General features: G+C 34.4%; 1 protein-coding gene across 4 annotated transcripts in view; it reads right to left on the reverse strand.

Annotated features, from left to right (window-relative positions):
- USP25 (ubiquitin specific peptidase 25) overlaps positions 1–21,104 on the reverse strand; it is a 155,533-nt gene that overhangs the window by 27,497 nt on the left and 106,932 nt on the right. For 2 of the 4 annotated variants that reach the window (XM_061134150.1, XM_061134152.1), the window contains exons 18-20: positions 14,464–14,603; positions 9,390–9,503; positions 7,048–7,143 (exon numbers count right to left, since the gene is read on the reverse strand). In XM_061134150.1, coding sequence (XP_060990133.1) covers positions 7,048–7,143; positions 9,390–9,503; positions 14,464–14,603 — 350 coding nt within the window. The remainder of the gene's footprint in view (positions 1–7,047; positions 7,144–9,389; positions 9,504–14,463; positions 14,604–21,104) is intronic. The other 2 variants (XM_061134151.1, XM_061134153.1) reach the window with 2 other exon arrangements.

Raw genomic sequence — 21,104 nt, forward strand, 5'->3', positions numbered from 1 at the left:
TTATTCAACATAGTTCTGGAAGTCCTAGCTACAGCAATCAGAGAAGAAAAAGAAACAAAAGGAATCCAGATCAGGAAAGAAAAAGCAAACTTCTCACTATCTGCAGATGACATGATTCTGTACACAGAAAACCCTAAAGATAGTATCAGAAAATTACTAGAGCTAATCAGTGAATTTAGCAAAGTATCAGGATACAAAATCAATACACAGAAATCACTTGCATTTCTATATACTAACAATGAAAAATCAGAAAGAGAAGTTAAGGAATCAATCCCATTCACCACTGCAGCAAAAAGAATTAAATATCTAGGAATAAACATACCTAAGGAGACAAAAGAACTAGACACAGAAAATTATAAGACACTGATGAAAGAAATCAAAGATGACATAAACATATGGAGAGATATTCCATGATCCTGGGGAGGAAGAATCAGTTTTGTGAAAATGACTATACTACCAAATGCAATCTACAGACTCAATGTGATCCCTATCAAATTACCAATGGCATTTTCCCCAGAACTAGCACAAAAAATTTCACAATTCATATGGAAACACAAACGACCTTGAACAGCCAAAGCAGTCTTGAGAAAGAAGAATGGAGCTGGAAGGAATCAACATGCCTGATTTCAGACTATACTACAAAGTTACAGTCATCAAGACAGTATGGTACTGGCACAAAAACAGAAATATAGACCAAAGGAACAAGAGAGAAAGCCCATAAATAAACCCATGCACCTATGGGTGCCTTATTTTTGACAAAGGAGGCAAGACTATTCAATGGGGCAAATACAGCCTCTCCAATAAATGGGGCTGGGGAAACTGAATAGCTACATATAAAAGAATGAAATTAGATATGTAAATTAGAAATTAGAAATGTAAATCAAAACCACAATGAGATATCACCTCACACCGGTCAGAATGGCCATCATCAAAAAATCTACAAACAATAAATGCTGGAGAGGGTGTAAGGAAAAGGGAATGCTCCTGCCCTGTGGTGGGAATGTAAATTGATACAGCCACTATGAAAGATGGTATGGAGAGTCCTTAAAAAACTAGGAATAAAACCACCATATGACCCAGCAATCCTACTCCTAGGCATATACCCTAAGGAAACCAAAATTGAAAAGGACACATGTATCCCATTGTTCACTGTAGCACTATCTACAATAGTTAGAACATGGAAGCAACCTAGATGTTCATCGACAGATGACCTGGATAAAAAAGATGTGGTACATACACACAATGGAATATTACTCAGCATTTGAGTCAGTTCTGATGAGGTGGATGAACCTAGAACCTATTATACTGAGTGAAGTGAGTCAGAAAGAGAAAGATAAATAACTGTATTCTAACGCACATATTCAAAATCTAAAAAAATGGTACTGAAGAATTTATTTAGAGGGCATTAATGGAGAAACAGACATAGAGAATAGATTCATGGACATGGGGAGAGAGGAGGAGAGGGTGAGATGTATGAAAACAGTAACATGGAGACCTACATCACCATAGGTAAAACAGACAGCCAACGGGAATTTGCTGTGTGGCTCAGGAACCTCAAACAGGGGCTCTGTATCAACACAGAGTGGGATGGGGAGGGAGACGGGAGGGAGCTTCAAAAGGGAGGGGATGTATGTGTACCTGTGGCTGATTCATGTTGAGGTCTGACAGAAAACAACAAAATTCTGTAAAGCAATTATCCTTCAACAAAAAAATAAAAAGAAAAAAAAGTGAAAGAGAAATGTTTACATTCTATGTTTTGATATATGTGTATTTTACTAGTTTAAACATCACTTTCTCTAAGAAGTCCTCTAGATAACATTTCTGATTTTCCATTATATGTTCTTCTTCCATGTCAAAATGCTACTTTATCATACTGATTGTAACTCCAATTAGTATTTACTTTCTCCTAGAAAAATAAGCTTCATTAAGGCAGAAACTTAGTCCATCATTTCCCCGGCTATATTCACTAGTACCTTGATATAAATACTTTGATATAAGCACATAATAAATATCTTTTGAATATGCCCATCAACAGAATGGGACAAAAATAGTGTAGTTATTCAATGAAATACCATTAAGAAAATAAACAAATTCTAACTATATCCAATAATACATATGAAGCTCCAAACATATTCATGAGTAAAAGCAGCCAGACACAATGGACCTACAGTAAAAGACTCCAGGTATATAAAGTTCAACAAGAAAACTTACTTACATTGTCAGAAGTTCAGATAACATCTACTTTTGGATGGGGGAAGAGTGTAGTTCACAGGAAGGATAAACAAGGGTAGTTTCTGGAGTATTATAATGTTCTCTGTCTTGACCGGATAGGTAGTTACATGAATATGTGTACTCTGTGATAATTTACTGAGCTGTAAACTTCATGAACTGTGTACTTTCAGCAAGTTTTATAGTTTAGTAAATATATTTTCATAACTACTTAATAAACAGAGAAGTAATAATAACAGGAATTTAAAAAGAAATAGCAAACTGATAAAGTTATACCAACTGGGAACAACTGTTATGAGGCAATGAAATAACTGTTATGAGGCAAGGAAAAAAGTTTCATAATATAGTAGTGTTATTGCTTCATTAAAATCCTAAGGGCACTTTAATAGGTATAAAAAAATACATAAAAGAAAATTTAAAATATCTGAAAGTAAATGAAAAAAATAATACTAATCCAACGATTTTAATTATGATATGACCCCTCCCACTCCTACTACCATACATACACATACGAGTAACTAGTACTTTGAGAGTATTATTCCTTTCCTTTCCTTCTGGCTTTTATTTTTTTTGCTTATCATAGTAGCCTTGTATTGCCTTTCTCTGGATTTTGTTTTTACATGACAGAAATTTCTGTCTTTAAGCCACTATGATTTGGGGACTTTCTCTTAACAGTGAAAACCAATCATAACAAAGTCATCTTGGGAGAAGGACTTACCTGAGTGTCTTAAGTGTCTGCCTGCATATTAACTCTTTAGTATTCGGTTTATAGAGGCAGACCCCAATGTGGGAGGGCTTGTGGTTGAAATAGTAACTGTGACTGACCAGATTGCTAACCCTTCCTAATTCAGAAGTTACGCCTTACCGAGGACACTTACCCAGCGAGATGTAAGTTTCATTGACCAACTGATCTTTTTATCAGTAACAAAGCTAACATTTTCATCATATGGTTTTTCAACTAGCAAACATATATAACATTTAAAAAATTGTTTTAATTATAATGCGTAAGGAAATCTATATTTAGAAGTACTTATATATGCACAGAGTTGAAAAACATCTTCTCACAGCAAAAAAGCTAATACAAAATAAATCCAACAAAGATTTTTCTTTAGTATTGTGATAGGACAGAATAAATATTAAAAAAGAAAAAAAAACAACAAAAAACCTTTACCTTAATTTATCATAAACCAAGCATTATAAAGAAAGAAAATTAAAACTATACTATATCTGATTTAGGGAACATAGGAAGACAGAAGCAATCGTCATATGTTAGATTCTGTGCTATATATACATATTTTGTGATTTCATACTGAATGTCAGTAATGATTAGAATCAAATGTCAAGAATGTACAGAACAGTTAAACAGATCAATTGTTGTAAAGGGAATAAAAAACTCTGTCAAAAGATCTACAGCCAAAAAAAGAGGCCAAGCTCATATGGTTATATTATAAGTGAGTTCTAGTTTACTCTTAAGAACAGTTAATTCTTATGTAAATTACACTAGAGTTAAAGAAAACAGGACAGTAAAGGAACTTAACAAGTATAACTGCAAACCTGGGAAGACAGCCCCCAAATAAAAACATAGAGCAATTTTTTATTTAATATAGAATGCAGAAAGCCCAAATACAATGCTACAGTTAAATGTAAATAGGGTCTTTCTGAATTTATAAAATAAAAATTAAGAACAATGTTTTAAGAAAAATTATAGAAAATTTATAGTACCTTTGTTGAAGATGACTTTTTGCATAGCAATGAAACTCCAGAAAAGAGAGGAAAGATAGTATAGCTACCACAGTATTTTAAAAACTGCTTTATAGAAAAAGGTACCAGAGACTAAATTCAAACAGAAATGGCAGATGGGGAAAAAATATATGCCATATGTCCAAAGAGAGGGTAATATATAATAAATGAGAGTACATCTATACCACAGAATACTAAATGCAGGTGGTATAGACAATGTGGTAGATATATTGGCCTAAGAATACTCACAATATGTTTCTGAGTTATAAAATATAAATAATTATAAAATAATATGAATAGTGAAAGTCAAAAAAATTCTCTATGTATGTCTTTACAAACAAAAATATCAGAAAGGCTATACAAATGTTAGAAGTAGTTAGAACAGGGCAGCAGGAGAGACAGTTATTATTAGTTTTATTTGAGACACCACTATTATTACTGAATGGCTGCATTTTGTATATGTTATTTTTCTTATTTATAGGACATGTTTTCTCAAATTTTATATTATCAGCCAGAATTTTCAAAATGCTAATCATTTACCTATACCAAAAATATACACTAATTATAAACATATCCCTATATTTTATATATTTATATATATTATATTATATAAATATAAGTGATATATATATTTATATATCCCTATATTTATATATATATTTGTATATAAATATATATATTTTAAATATAAACATCCCTATATTATGTATGTATATAAAACATACATATTCCTCAATTACAGATAGATGCAAATGTAGAGAAATAATAAACTTTAGAGATTTTCTGCTGCATCAGAATCAGCAGGTAAATTTAAAAACAAATAAATGAGATACAGAAAATACATAAAGAGCAAGATGCAAAGGCCATCCCGAAAGTGACAGCGAAAGATCTCCAGACACTAGTTACATATGAAGAAGAGAGGAAAACCAATGCAGACCGGAGCAGGTCATAAAGCTCCAGAATAGACTTCTACAAAAAACACAAAACAACAGCAACGACAAAAACACACAAAAACTCTAATGAAGAACAGAGCAAAAAACTAAGGAAACAACAAAAAAAACAACTAATTCCAAAGAAAATGAAATCTGAGGGGGGAAAAGTACAATAATAATGTTTATGACTCAGTTCAACCCTAAGTAGCACAGAAAAAGTAACAGCACAAGCTGAGAATTCTGATTTAATCAAATGACAAAATTCTGTGTGTTGACGTAGGGATAAAAATTGTATGTCTTAATGTGTGTATATGAGGCCGGAGAATAAAGAGAGCTTGTCAATCACATTCCATGGTCGGGAATTCAACAGGAAATAAGTAAACTAAGAATCACAAAATCACAGGCATCCTTCTTAAATAAAACCAAAAGGATTTGATGAAATAATTGAAAAGTGTTATCACTGATTGGGGGTGGCGGGGACATGGTGTGATTACCGTTGTTTATAGTATGTATTATTAGTTGGCTCTTTGAAAGTATCCATGTATAAATAAAAGTGAAGCTTCCAGTTCAATATAAAGATACCCAAACTTGACCAAAAATGACAATGGTAGTGGAAATGACAGGTAACTCTTCCACAAAGTAGATGAACACTTTAGAAGACATGTATTTAGTGATTTTTAAGAAAAGAAATGTAGGTTACCTGGGAATAAGGCTAGAATTTTTAAACATAAAAGTTGTTTTTCTTTCTTTTTATGGTAAAGTAGTTTTCAAACTCTCTCATGGGATCTTAACAAAGTGAACAACTCATTTTGGGACTAGTGTGCCAGAAATTTAATCGTTTAGCATCTAAAGTCCTGTATCCCAGGAAATCCTTCCGTCCCAGGCATACCAGGATGCTTGGTCACTCTAATTCTAACCAGTCTAACGTGTTTACTGATCTAAGTCTACTATTAACAAGGCCTTTGTTTGTACTATACACTAAAAGAAATACTAAAAAGAAATTTCTTAAAGATCGAGTTGAAAGGTGGTAGAGTATAGAAAAGGGAAATTTTTAAATAGTAAATGTCAAGAAAGGGAACATATAACTTACATGGCTTGCTGACGTGAACTACACCACAATAAAGTTTGTTTTTTGTTTTTTTGTTTTTTGTAAATAACAAACACTAAAGGGGAGGGAGGAGTGAAAAAAAGTGATTATTTTTCATTAACCTCAAGTTGGGCTTTGCTGATAGCTGTAGGCTGAATCCGCCTACAATGCATGAGACCCCCAGGAAGGTCTGCTGGAGAAGGGCTAGGCTACCCACTCCAGTGTCCTTGGGCTTCCCTTGTGGCTCAGCTGGTAAAGAGCTTGCCTGCAATGTGGGAGACCTGGGTTCGATCCCTGGGTTGGGAAGATCTCCTGGAGAAGGGATAGGCTACCCATTCAAGTATTCTGGCCTGGAGAATTCCATGGACGGTATATAGTCCATGGGGTTGCAAAGAGTTGAACGCAAGTGAGCTACTTTCACTAAAGAAAGTGAAAACCAAATGGAGTGATTTCATCTTTCAAATATATAATAACAAATAATACTGTTATCAAAACATTGTTAACATCTGGCATAAGAGGGAAGAAAAATCTAGTCACAGAATAATGCATCAGCTTGATGGTCGCATGTTTTGAAATAACTAAGATATTAAAATTAATTATGAGGAACATAATTAAGAAAATAATAAATGAATTATTTTAGAAACAACTAAAGGAAGAAAGCAATTTAGTATGAAATGATAATAAAATCAAAGCCATACTGACTAATAATATTATCAGAGGAAAAAAAAAAATTCCAGAGGCAGATACTCAGTTCCTACTTTTGCTCATCAATACCCTGTATTTGCTTTAAATATATATACAATTCAAACTCCTGCTAACAAACCAGAGGTGTACTATTAGGGTAACTTGGGTAAAATGCTTTGTTTTTGTTGAAGCATCTGAATTAAAAAAACAATCAGTCTTAGATTCACGTATAAAAGAAACCCCCAGAACATCAGGTGGTCATGGCTAAGATATGAAGAGAGAAATTACATAGGAAAACAAATTTAATTCAAGGAAATGCAACATTTTAAGAAGTTCACTTAAAAAAAATAAATAAAATGAAAATGTTCATTGTACCTTAAAGAACCCTGCTTCAGGGCCACACCTGTCATACACACTCCGGGATTTACCTATGGCCATGATAATACCTTGCATGTTCGGTGTCATCATGATCTGCCATAAGGGATTTAAAGTAAGAACTTTTGAATGGTTATCATAGAGAAAAAAAAAATCACAAAAACAAAATAATTCCTTTACATGCAAGTTGAAAGTCCTTTGATTTTTACTATAAATCAAACGTTGCACTTTTTTTGGGTAGCAAATGTGATCTGATATGCATGTAAGTATCTCTCAAAATCTCCATACAGGGCCACAGCTAGCTGGCATGGTGCCTTTGTGCAAAGTGCAAAAAGGCATCCCGTCTGAGCTGAAGAATTTTTTAAAAGGCACCACCTTCTTGACAATTTAGAAAAATGTGCTGCTCTGTAAGAGAACCATTCAGAAAAACCAATGTTCTTTTTATTTAAAAACATGCTTCTTCTTTAAGGCTTGGTGAGCTCAGCATAGGCTAAATTCCAGCTCCATTCTGCCAGCAGGCCAGGTACCCCTGCTTGTACAACCATACAATCTAAACATCTAAGCAGCAGCCCTGTATCCATATTAACTTATTTTTAAGAGTTACAAGGCACATGCACTGCTAAACTATCACTCCAATAAATTAAAACGCACACACACACACACACACACACAAAACACAAAACTCTGCCAATAGCATAAGCACTTGCACAAATGATAGTGTTAAATAATTAATCACAATTCTATTTTTGTAAATGCCAAAAGGCTTACCCTAAAACAAGCACTAAGATGCTTGATCAACAAATTAACATTTTTTAAAATATTTTTAATACAACATGCCAGTTTCCATAATCTTCAAGTACCACCAACATAGAAATGGTTAAATAGAAAAATGTACTGCTATTAAGTATTAAATATTTAAGTATTTCTTTGTTTTCACAATAGTTTATTTTGTATAATGGATTTGAGCATCTGCAGATTTTGGTATCTGCTGGGGTCAGGGAGGGTCCTGGAACCAATCCCCCTGGATACCGAGGAATGGCTATATTCTTAAATGTTTATATAAGAATTTCGTCTGAGAAATGAAAATCTCAAGACACTATGAAGCTATAATATTGGAGCAATCAAGAGACTGCATCCATTACCTCTGATTCATTAAAAGTACTGCCCATAGCATATTTTGGATCACACACAGATAGTTGCAATATATCTATCTGCTTCAGAAAATCCTTCTGATCAGTTCCTAACTCACAAATCTACTTCTCAGTCTCTTTACGGCCCATGTGGTCTTACAGTGGCACAGTAATAGTAATGTCTTTATGACACCTCTGATTTTTGGTGATGAACGCATGAAAGTGAAGAGACTCATACAAGAGTGTAATTATAACCTTGAAGACAGTCTGAAAAAAAGTTACTTGGAAAAAAATTAATATACATTCAGTTCTCATCCATGCCAGTAATAACTAACAAATGATAGAATTCAGGATCTGTCTTCTCTGTTGTTACTATTCAGAAACAGCTTTACTGGCTTCTCTCAAATATGGAAAATATCAAAATCGAAGAGTGTTAAGAAAAAAGTGGTAAAGGGGGGAAAAATCTGATGGGATCAAGACAATAGCAATTTTCACCTGGATTCCCAAGAACCATATGAAGCAAAAGTGACTCCATAATGTTAGAAAACTAAGTAGATGAAAATTAACAGTGGAGTGATAAGAAGAGGTAAGATGAGGTGCCCAGTGTACAAAATACTGATAGGTATTTAGCAATGCTGATGAATTATTCAGTTCAGTCACACAGAGGTTGGGAAAAAACAAAACCAAACCAACCCCAGTCTGCCGTATTGCAGGCAGTCTCCTGCACTGCAATTCTTTTCCAACCGACCCTCCAGGGAAGCCTATCTATTTACTAATGTACACCACACATCAGACTGCAGGATCTCCTGGTAGGAAATAGTGGGCAAAGTATAATTGATACTTCAAGCAAAACAGGAAAGGAGAATAAAAGTTTTAAGTGCTCAAAAAATTTTTGCTATTTAATTAAACAAACTTAATTAAAACTTACCAACCTGAGAGTAAACAAATTCTGTGTGTGAACAAAGGAACTAACTCTTGCAATACAAAACTATTCTTTTGCCAAATTCATAAGCTTTCTAGTTACATTTTCACTTGAAATTCAAAGTATTTAATACTGTTAGCAATTGGTAAGGTAATTTCAGACTGTGGGTGGCAAAGCTGTATGTTATGCAGCAAGAGACACAGTGTGACGGTGCAGGCATGCCCAAAGCACTTGCATTTAAATAGCAAAAAAACAAGTGGAAATAGTGCCAAGGGCTACAATAAAGGTACCTCATCATCATAACCCCCCTCCTTTGACTCAATCATAAATTTCCCTACATGAGGAATCTCCACCTCTACAACTTGCTGGTTAGAAGGTGGCTGGCTTGTGGTATTTTCAGGTTTCTGCAGAAAAAAATCATTAGTGTGAACATTAGAAAAGAGAACAATGGAAGCACTCAGTTTAAGTGCACAGACTCTTGATCCTTTTAAAACTCCTGTATTGGTTTAGTAGAAAACAAAACCACCTAAAGTTGAACATCAAAGCAAATGCATTAATTCAGTAATAACACAACATCTCTAGCTTTTGCTTTGCATCTCAAATATTAAATTGAATTTAAAAGTGTTTTCTTCCCCTCACAGAGCACCTTGGATTCCAAATTTGTAGAAACAATTAATACTGAAGTTGTATATCCTACTGCTGTCTTTATTGATGAAAGATTTATTTATTTTTAATTCTAATAACTCTATACAGGTTTTTTGATATTTTCATCAAAATAAGATATGACCTCCTCCAACCCCAGGAGAATATGTAAGTTTTCCTTCTCATGATTTACCATCTATCCTTTCTAATAACTAATTATATTGCCACTTAATATCCATAATCTCTTGTGCCTAACTCAGGTGCCTAGCACCTGGTATAATATATTTACATCATGAGTTCTCAATGAATTCTTGTTTTTGGAAATGCTACTAGTAAGTGATATCAATTTTTAACAACTCAGATTTGTTTTTTTTGTTAAATTCTATATACGTCATTAAACCAATGGAGTGGAAGCCAGTGTAAAATCCGGAAAGTCCACTCAAAGACACTAACATGGTTCATTCAAAATACTGTTCAGATTTCACAAGGATCCTTTTTTACTGAATAGATGACTACCATATTCACTATTTATCTGCAAACAAATTTCAAGAATACTTACGGTGCTTGAAAGCAGATTGCTTAACTAATTTCAAATTGCACCCTTAAAGTTGCCCTACGCAAAAATCAACTTAGTTTTGACACCAAATAAACAGAAAATTTTAATGAAAACGGAGTGGTCTTACTGCAGTTTAAAATACGGGTAAATTTTAGTAATGTGAAGATTTTCTGACTTTTTCAAAGTATGTATGCAGAAAAAGTTTAATTAATAAAACAATAACAGTGGCCAGATGGACTATTTTTTAAAATGAAATGCTATTATTAACCACCTCATTTTCAGGAAAGGTTTCTTTTGCTTTGTTTGAGTCTTTGACTTTTCAGGAGGATATAACCAACCTGCACGGTTGTCATGATCAGGAGAGAGTATTCAGATAACCTGAAATCTGATACATTAATTACTGTTCTATAAATGATAGAAATTATAAACATTATACTATGATGCTTCTTGGAATTGCTTATATTTGAATAATCTTAACTCAATATACTAACACATAGTCTACAGAGATATGCTTGGTCCTGACATTTAATTAAGAATTAATTGAGAGAGAGAGAAAAAATAATAAAAAAATAATTAAGAGAGAAAATATTGTCCTAGGTTTCCAGTCACAAGAGTGAAATATAAGCAGGTAAACTAAGAAATTTGTCTGGACTTTTGGTGAAAATTTTCTCACAAACAAACCAATTCAAACCAATAATATATTAAGAATAATAAATATAAATTTAAGGAAAGTATCAACCAGGAAATGCACTCCTTAGAATACTGATCCTTACATAACAACGTATTTCCTTTGAAAAAAATAATTGCACTTAGGAAAAACAAATGTTTTGTAAACCTTTCCAGTTACCACAAAACAGTTTAAACAGCATATTATTAATTATTTGGGTGAAAGTTGAAAAAAGGAAGCAGCTTTGGGCACACATTCTGTAGTATTTCTCATCGAGCTTAGATATCTTAAATTACCATAAAATTTTTCATATAAAGAATTTTAGGGTTCATTGAAATAAAGTACAAGGATTTTAGGAGCTTCCCCAGTGGCTCAGTAGTAAAGAATCTGCCTGCAATGCAGGAGCCCCAGGAAATGTGGGTTCAATCCCTAGATCACGAAGATCCCCTGGAGGAGGGTACGGCAACCCACTCCAGTGTTCTTGTTTGGAGAATCCCATGGACAGGAGCCTGGTGGACTACAGTCCATAGGGTCGCAAAGAGTTGGATACAGCTGAAGAGACCGAGCACGCATGCCTAAGGATATCTTTTCCTTTTACGGTCACATCCTCTATGAACACCTTAATAAAGGCTGAACTTAAAGAAGGTTAAAAATAAATTCCTCAGTTAATAAGCTGCAAAATAATTAGATCACAAAGATTTTAATTAATTGCCTGAAATCGATTAAATACCCAATTAGTTAAAATAAAAAAAAAAAGTGGTCCCATTAAAGGGTGATTAGAAAGTTATATATTTTCAACCCCTTTGGATTCCTTAATATGCTCACAGCTTTTAACCTAATAACTCCACTATGGAAATCTAAAGAAATAACCAAAAATATAGAAGAATTTTCATTTTTTAGCAGTCTTTTTAAAATCATGTAAAAGTAGAAATAAATATATAAGAAGGGAATGAGTAAGTAAACAAGAATTTGATCACTCAACGAATTATTATTAAGTCATTAAACATTTTTTACAAAGAATCTGCAACATGAGGAAAGTTGTTTAGTGACAGAAACATTAAAATATAAAATTGTATATGCAGTAGTAAATCAACTACAAAAATAAATCACCAATCTGTATATAAAAATAAGAATGAAAGAAAACACACTAACTTATTAAGTGATTAACTTTGGGTAGCAGAACTATGCATGATTCTTAGAGTCTAATTTTTTGTATTTTTAAATTTTCTAAAATATTTCATTTAAAATTAGGGATTCTCTTCTAAAAAGCAAGCTGTCTAAACATCTGGAGAGTATCTCTTTATGGCTTCTGTGATTCTAAGCTTCTCAGGAAATTTTTCTTAACACTAATGTCAAAACTTTATATACTGTACATTTGTGAAATGGTTAGGATTTAAGTAACAGAAGGAAATAAAGAGCTACTCAAGTCTACACTATATGCAAGGCACTTAAAAAATGATCTTAATTTATCCTATAATCACCTCCATTTTATATTTTTAAAAAACTGAGGTTTAGAAAAATTAAGCAACTTATTCAAGTTTGCATAGGTTGCAGAAAATAAAACTAATATTCAAAACCCCAGAACTATTTAACCCCCAAAACTAAAGACTCTTTGCAATTTACTTTCTTTGCTGTTATTCAGTCACTAAGTCATGTCTCAGTCTTTGCGACCCCAAGGACTGCAGCATGCCTAGGCTTCCCAGTCCTTCAATATCTCACCAAGTTTGCTCAGATTCATGTCAACCAAATCGGTGATGCTATCCAATCATCTCATCCTCTGCTGCCCTTAAGTTTCTAAGGCATACCTTTAAATGAGAAAACCCAGTAATTTTAATTATCCTAAACAACTGACCATGAGACCAAGAAACACTGGTCATACAGTCATGATCAACATACTCTAGACATGGTGCAGGATTTATACAGACAATGGGACCAGCTGTTGTTTTTTAACTCCAGAAGATAAACCAAATCGAAAAATATTTATGCTAGCTAATCTATTTTCTCAATGCCATCCTTTTTCAACTAAAGGTGAAGCAGTAGGCTGCTACCTTATAAGATAATAACCACATGAATAAACTATCTAAATTTAAGAGCTAATTTCTATAAATTTAAACTGCACCTGATGAGCCAAACTAAAAAAAAAGGAAAAACCACCACCATGATTCTACATTAAGCGAAGTAATGTTTCCACCTTTTTGATATCAGTTAAAAGGATGAAACTTATCAACCATAATGCAGACTCTAACAAATAAAAATCCTAACTAGCAAAAGCCCTATCAAAAGATGTTTTTAATCAGACAAAAATATTTCTCCCTTGTATTTACTTCGGTGCTTTTTCTTCCTTCCTAAGGTGTCCTTTCTTCTATCATTCACTCAGATGTACTCAAAGAAACATTTTCCAGGAAGTGCTCTAGAATGAGCAGTTCCTCAAGTGTTTTATAGCCTCTAGGGTATTTGCAGAATTTGGAATAATAATAAAAAACTATATTAATACTTTTTTATGGTAAGAAGATATGTAATCAAACTTTTTCAAAAAGGAAACTAAATTAAAAAATAATTTATCAATATCACTTTGCTCAGCAAGATATAACTAAAAGACTATCCTATTAATTGAACATTTTGGTTAATATGGCCTTATAATATTAAAGTCCACACTGTTATTAGAGGGTTACTGTTGAGATTAAGCTCAATAAGCAGAAATTATGTGTTGAAATGTCCTCTTTTCTTTTGTTGTCTGGGTGGGCATCTTCAATCCTAAAATTAGCCACTGTGGAACCTATATTAGAGCTGTTTGTGCTTACTAATGAAAAATAAATACCTATAGCAACTGAATGGTTCTATAGTATGAAATCCTTGAAACATCTCTCAGAATATCATATTCACTGAAACATAATACAATACTATTATGTTCAACTTATTGTTATTAAAAGACACAGCTAAATACTTGAAAATTACACTAAAGGAGGTTCATAATGACTATTTGACACAGGGCACTTGAAATATGCATAAACTGTTTTACAATGTCATATTTATCCTGCTAATATTACTCTAACCTAGACTATCTGGAATTTTGTTAAACATAGTCCATGGAGCAATGAAAATTATACCCTATATTCCCAACTATCCTAACGTAAGACTAAATACAGAAGGCAGGGTGGGAGGGAGGTTGAGGGGAAAGAAAAATAAGGTTAAACTCTGTACTTCTCTTTTGAAGTTCCAAATCAAATGACCAGTTTGGCCTATGATTATAATTTTTCATAATTCTCTAACAGGAAGATAAAAACTATTTTTTTTTAAAAGAAGCATTTAAAAATGTATAGCTGAGGAAATTACAACCTGGGCAGTTAGGTGACACCTACAACCACTCATCATGTTCACGGCAGAGTCATCCCTTGGCCAGGTCTCTCTCGACTCCCAGACAGGTCACTCTCCTTACACAGCTAAGAAACCTCGTGAACATGGATGGGTATGCTCAGAGAGCTAAAAGAAAAATTCTTACCGACTGCAAAACTGTTTCAGGACTTTTATCTTCATGCTCATGTGATGCCTTGGTAATTATTCGAATGGTTTCTTCTTTCAAGTGCTTTGAGAAATCACTTCTTGATGGCTGCTCTAGATATTCTGGTTCTCCTGCTTGTGCTTCATGAGAAAAGAATCAATTGTATATCTAATATAAATCAGTGAGTCTAGAACTAAGATGAATTTCTTATTTACTTCTCATTTGAAGTTATACATTAATTTTACTTTATTGACTCTAATGCAATACATGCTTCAAACAACAGCACTTCCTCCTCCAGAGTTTACCAAAAGAAAAGAATCAAATCTCAGATAAGTCAAATAATTACTGAAGAAAGCACTCATTATAGTTTATGCTAAGAAATTCATTGTAAGATTTTTGTTGTTGTTGTTAGGACAAGGATCAAAATCTCACTTTGGGTCATCACAGAGCACTGGGGTGAGCTCCCTGTGTTATACAACAGCTTCCCACTAGCTATCCATTTTACACACGGTAATACATGCTACGCTCTCAATCCATCTCGCCCTTCCTTCCCTGCTGGTCCACTAGCCTGTGTGGGATGGGGGCTGGGGTGGGAGGGAGGCTCAAGAGGGAGGTGATGTATGTACACTCATGGCTGATTCACGCTGCTGGAGGCAGAAACCAACAGAGCACTGTAAAGCAATTATCCTCCAAACAAAACTGAAACCTTAACAAAAACAAATCTCACTTATGTTCTGAGTTCTAAATCCACAGATGCAACAATGTACTCTGAATGTCCACTGGCTATTTGACAGACAAGCCCAATATTATCCTTATGCAACCTATGAGGCTTTATATAAGTGGGCCTCTGTCCATCTCTCCATCACCTGGTGTCCTTTGCTCACACAGAAACACACACTAGCCTTTTTCCAGTTTATCCAATACACCAGAGAAGAGGCTAACTGTCCCACTTCTGGATCTTTCCTCATTTTCTTCCCTTTGACTGTTAGGTCAACAACCCTCACTCCTCCACCTAATAACTTCTATATATCCTTTTGCTTAAATGCTGTTTCCGCATGGAAGTATTTCCACTGACTCCGTTTCTAGGGCAGGGCTGCTCAGCCTCAGCACTGCTGACATTTAGGTCAGATGATTCTATGGTGTGGAGGGCTTTCCTGCGTACCCAGGCATCTAACCACTAAATACCAGTAGTACTGACCCCCTCTCTCAGCTGTGACAACCAGCAACGTCTCCAGGATTGTCAAATGCCCTCTGAAGGTCAAAATCACTCCCAGACAAGAATTACTGCTCTACAGTAACTTATACTTTCATTTTAATAGCACTTTCCCACAATTATAGCTTCATTACTTTGTTTCAAGCCTATATTCCCTGCTATACTGTAAGAATCTCAAGAGCAGGGGTGTTATCTCCCTTTTGTATTCCTATTTCTTCCACACCGAGCATATAATAAGCACACAATAATTTAATGAAACAAATGAGTTAATAAACCAATGGAAGGGTAAAAAGAATAACAATGTACTCTAAAATATTGCACAGTGTTACCGGGATAGGTTGAGTTCCTACTCAACCAACTGGTGGGAAACAGGACTACTGTCATCCTTTCCAATATCTGATTAATTTAAAACCTTTCTCAAAATGAAATATTATTAAAAGAGAAATACTATAATTTCAACATAGATGCATGAGTATTCATTCATCCACTGAATTTTAATTAAGTGTCTATGTGCCAGGCAGTAGGCTAGGCACTGGGACTCAGTGTTAACAAAGTGGCCAGTCCCTGTCCCCATGAAGTTTACAGTTAACTATGGAAAAAGTTATTAACCAAAGAATTACACATATGAACTGTGACATCATCATAATACATTGTAGGAATAAAATAGGGCAAGGGTAACTTAAGATTATGGGGTATGAGATAACTAACATCTCAGCTGAAACATAATGAATTAAGTGGAAGAATGAAAAGCCCATGAAGTGAGCATGAATTCAATCCCCAAAGCTTCTAGTGTGGTCGAACTACAGACTATAGTATAAGAGGGGAGAAATGGCAAGAGATGACATAGACAGGGATAAAATGGCAAGAGATGACATAGACAGGGATAAAATGGGGGCCCTTGAGTCATGAAAGTTTTAAGGGCAAAAGGAAGTAGATAAACATTCTAAATACAATGACAACACGCTGAGTTTAAAGAAAATTATTCTGGCTACATTGTAAAGAAAATAAGATTAGAGAATAAAGTAAAACCAGAAATCAGTAAAAGTACTAAAACAGCAACATAAGCTCTTCATCTTGCTTACAGAGCAATATTAGCAAGAAATGACTGTGCTTTTGGATCACAGAGACAGTGAGAAAAGGGGAATTGGTTAGATTCAAGATACATTGTAGACATAATGGTTTGGAGACTGACGTGCAGATGTCTTATATTTTGGATATGAGTCATTAGGAGAGTGGAAGTGAAATATACTCTGACAAGGAAAACTAAAGGAAGAAATGATAACAATGTTTGTGACAGGAAAAGAAGTCTAAAAGAAGTTAAATGTCTCATTTCTAGATTTCCTAAGAACTGCAATGTTCTTTCAATGTGCCTCTATGATAGATAAAGTTAAGAAAATCTCAGCCACTACAACTCCAGTTTAGCAGAGCGTCTGCTTCCTAAAGGTTTCATGATTAAGTGGCTTAAGTCAGCTATTTCAGGCCTTAACAGAGACAAACTTCTTGTTGCTGAAGCTTACATTACTTGTGTTTTCCCCCTCTGTCTCTTCTCATTATAACAGATAAAACATCAATGCTTGACAGTAGGATGTGAGCTTAATGCAATGTGGGTCAAGAAATTCATCTGCTAGGACACTGGGCTAAGCCAGAGAAACCTGGACAGTGCAGGTAAATAAAGCTCTTAAGAGCAGAAGCAGTTTTATCTGATCAACACAGTCAAATATACGTAGGTCCCCAGGGTTAAGGTTTCCTTCCTCATAAGGATTTGGGTCCAAAAACCTTATGTGATGCTGAATGATTCTGCCTAAACGTCATACAAAACTATTTTCTCTAGAATTTTCTCTGTGCAAATATCTTCCATGGAACTTGTATGAGTGGTGCTGTAATCACAGTAGGTGAACCTACAAGGATTCAAGTTCTGGGAGTTTGGAAACAAAAGTCCAAACTTCATTCCCAACACGTTTGATGAGTATGTGCCATTTTCAGTACTAAGCTAGGTATTAATAATGTTAGGAAAAAATGACACAAGATTTACTCACTTTAAGGAACTCTCAACAAAATCAAATAAACGTATACTCCATTACAACACAAAGTGCTAAGTGCTGTAACAGACTTACGCACAAGGTCCTAGAGAAGCACTATGGACCCATACACACACTTGGAAAGATGTTGCATGCTAAGAAAGACTTCCTAGAAGAAATGCCAACTGAGCTAAGTCTTGAAGGATTTGTAGAGAAGATTATCTTGGAGATGAAGATGATCATTCTAGGCAGAAGGAATAGCATAAGCAAAGGCACTGTAAGGACGGATAAAAGATTAATAAATTCCTTGCTGCTGCTAAGTTGCTTCAGTCGTGTCCGACTCTGTGCGACCCCACAGATGGCAGCCCACCAGGCTCCCCCGTCCCTGGGATTCTCCAGGCAAGAACACTGGAGTGGGTTGCCATTTCCTTCTCCATCCTTGCTGCTAATGAGCCTTTATAACGGTAAGCAAGACAAAAATATAACTGGTACTGAGAATAGATTGGGACTAGAATAAGGGGGGAAAGACAATAGTTGCTACAGGGGTAATTAGGGAGATTCATAATGATTTGGGACTATTAGGGGAAAAGTGGACAAAGTTTCAAGAATAGTGAGGCTAAAAGGACATTTTTCAAATGAGGGATACTTCATGAGCAAAACCATAATGACAGGAAAAGACCCTACAAGCAAGAGTGATAGGGAACAACCCGGTTAAGATGAAACATGCTTATAGAATAATGGTCCTGGAAGAATTACAAGGGATTCAGATTTAATAGAAGGTAAAATTAAAAAGAAAAGAGGTTTTAAGTTTATTTTGTCAAACCAGAAGAGTAAAAGACATGTTCACTAGAACAAACAAATAACCAGAGGAGGAAAATAAAAAGCTCATTCCACTACCCAGAAAAAAATACTTAAAGAGCACTGCTTCAAAGAACAGCAGTCCATGTTCCTTATAGAAATGCATTTAAAGTCAATAATTCCCCCAAAGAAGTCTATAAAAAGCCATGCTAGGCTGGCTGTCTAGGATATCAGAGAAACTTTTAAAGGCTTCGGATTCCTAGGTAGCACCACAAACAGAATTCTCAGTAACGTGGGAGGTAGAGGCTTAGGAGCCAAAGTTAAACCTACAATTTATCTAAGAAAGTCATAACAGCGCCACATAGTTTCGATTTCTTTCCTAAGGTACAGCTATCTGGGCTAAAAAAAATGACTGCACTCCCATACACTGAAGATCACCTCTAGGAAACTCATTATTGCAATTTCCAAAGGGAATGAAATCAAAGCAGAAAACATTTAAGGAGCATCTATCATGTGTCATTTATTAGGCTACACTCTGGAGATTTAAATAAAAACATGACTTGGTCCTTGCTTTAAAGGAACTTAAAATACTGAGGCTACTGAAAATATACTGAAAATACTGAGAATGTTGTCCACTCTACCAGATCTTACTCTTAGGAACTAACTGTACTTTCCTGGAATATCAACTTATTTTTGACTTGTAGACCATTTTTACTTCATTTTTTCTACCCTTATTTTTTGGTTTCAGTTTCTTTTTTGCTTTTAAAATCGGAGTATGCTATATAGATATATTGTAAGGACTTCAAATAGCTTCTGAGTAGATATGAGTAACACAAGCAAAATAATAATTCAAGCAAAGTTCCCTCTTCCTCAGAATACAGTGTTATTCATATAGCCTAGAGCCATGATGCTTAACCAGAGGTACACTCAGAATTATCTGAACATCTTTTTAAAAATACATACTCTGGACCCTTCTTCCATAGATTCTGATCCCAATAAGTCTTAGCTGGTATGTTCTCGAAACAGTCTCCCAGGTAATCCTGATGTATATACCAGTAGTAAAGAACTGCTGGCTAAATCTCTAAGCATTAAGTGTTAAGGTAAATATTCTTTTGCAGATTAGAGAGGTAGCGTGACACGGATTGAAGAAAACTTTCCTATCACTTATTACTTAGTTTCAATAAGACAATGAATCATGCTGAAGAAGAGATGCCTATGGATTTTTTTGGTTATCTGTTAGCAAAAGAGGAACAAATACTCATTTAATTAATGCTATATAAATTAATATTCTTATTTGGAATATCATTCTGAAGAAACTAGATTTTAATAGTTCTTAGGTTATAACTTTATTGAAAAGATTTTCAGGGAAAGAAGAAAAATCACTCTGATGGATTTTATGAAGAAGATCTCCTTTTATTACTTCCACTAGTCACACTCATAATCCTAATGTACACCTGAGAAATAAATACAGGTTGTCTATGATATTATGAAAGTATTATATTAAATTATTTGAAAACTGTAGGGAGAAATAGGAAAAAAAAATGGCATGAACATTAAAGTAAAATTTCTCTGCTAATGAAAGAGATAAGTAATTCCAATGAACAATATAATAGATTCTCTTATTCAACTGTGTATGTTAAATTGCCCTGCAAAGGAAGATAGATTTCTTAATGTGATATATAAGATAAGATAGTGGTAGAACTCAATTTTTAATCAATAATCTCACACACATCCCAAATTTATAGATTTACAATATTCTACTTCTATTAACTCAAAGTGCCTATTTCTAGCAATTCTATAGAAGACACACAGTTTTCTACTGAGGCAGTATTGTCATTGCCTTCTAAAAACTCAGAACTGAAGATAACTATCTTAACAGTTACATGTGAATTGACCTTTACCATCTCTTTATTTTTTAGTTACTCTGGCTCCTTTCAGCTGCATTTCTCTTCAAGTTTTTTTTTTTTTTTTCCCAATACTAAAAAGAGACATGAACACACCTGCACAATGCCCACTACTGAATTTTTTTAAACTTACAAAACAGGATATAAAGTGTGTAACAGGAAGTACTGATCAGAATAAAAAGGATATGGAGCATATAGATGTGGCCTTTTCATAGAGAGGGAATATAACAAATGTAAATGATGGGGAAAAGCTGGCAAGTCCTGTCATAGGAATATTAGTGGGGAATATGTCTTAGTTTGACTTACTAAAAATAGAATGTGTTAAGTCTGTAAATTTAGATACTCTTGTAAGAAACAGGAAAGATGAAAAGCAGACTATATAGAATTTAATATTGTGATGCTACAAAATATAAGTGAACCAAGAATTGGATTGGAGCTTGGCCGATGACTAGAGGACTCATCTTCATCTGAGTGCTCAGGTGCCACTAACATTTATGCCATTTATGCAGCCCTGTCCTCCCACCAATATGAACAGTCACAAGCAAATGGAGGTGTAAAAAATTAAGTGAAGAATAACAGAGTAGCTCCATCTTGGGGTAAATTCTAGGGAATAATTTGGAAGCAGATAAAGGATGAAATCACAGAGATGGAACTAACTCAAAAATGACAGGAACTATAACAAAGTTACTACAGTTATTTGAACTCAGA

This window comes from Dama dama, chromosome 31 (genome assembly GCF_033118175.1).
Source record: "Dama dama isolate Ldn47 chromosome 31, ASM3311817v1, whole genome shotgun sequence".
Lineage (NCBI taxonomy): Eukaryota > Metazoa > Chordata > Mammalia > Artiodactyla > Cervidae > Dama > Dama dama.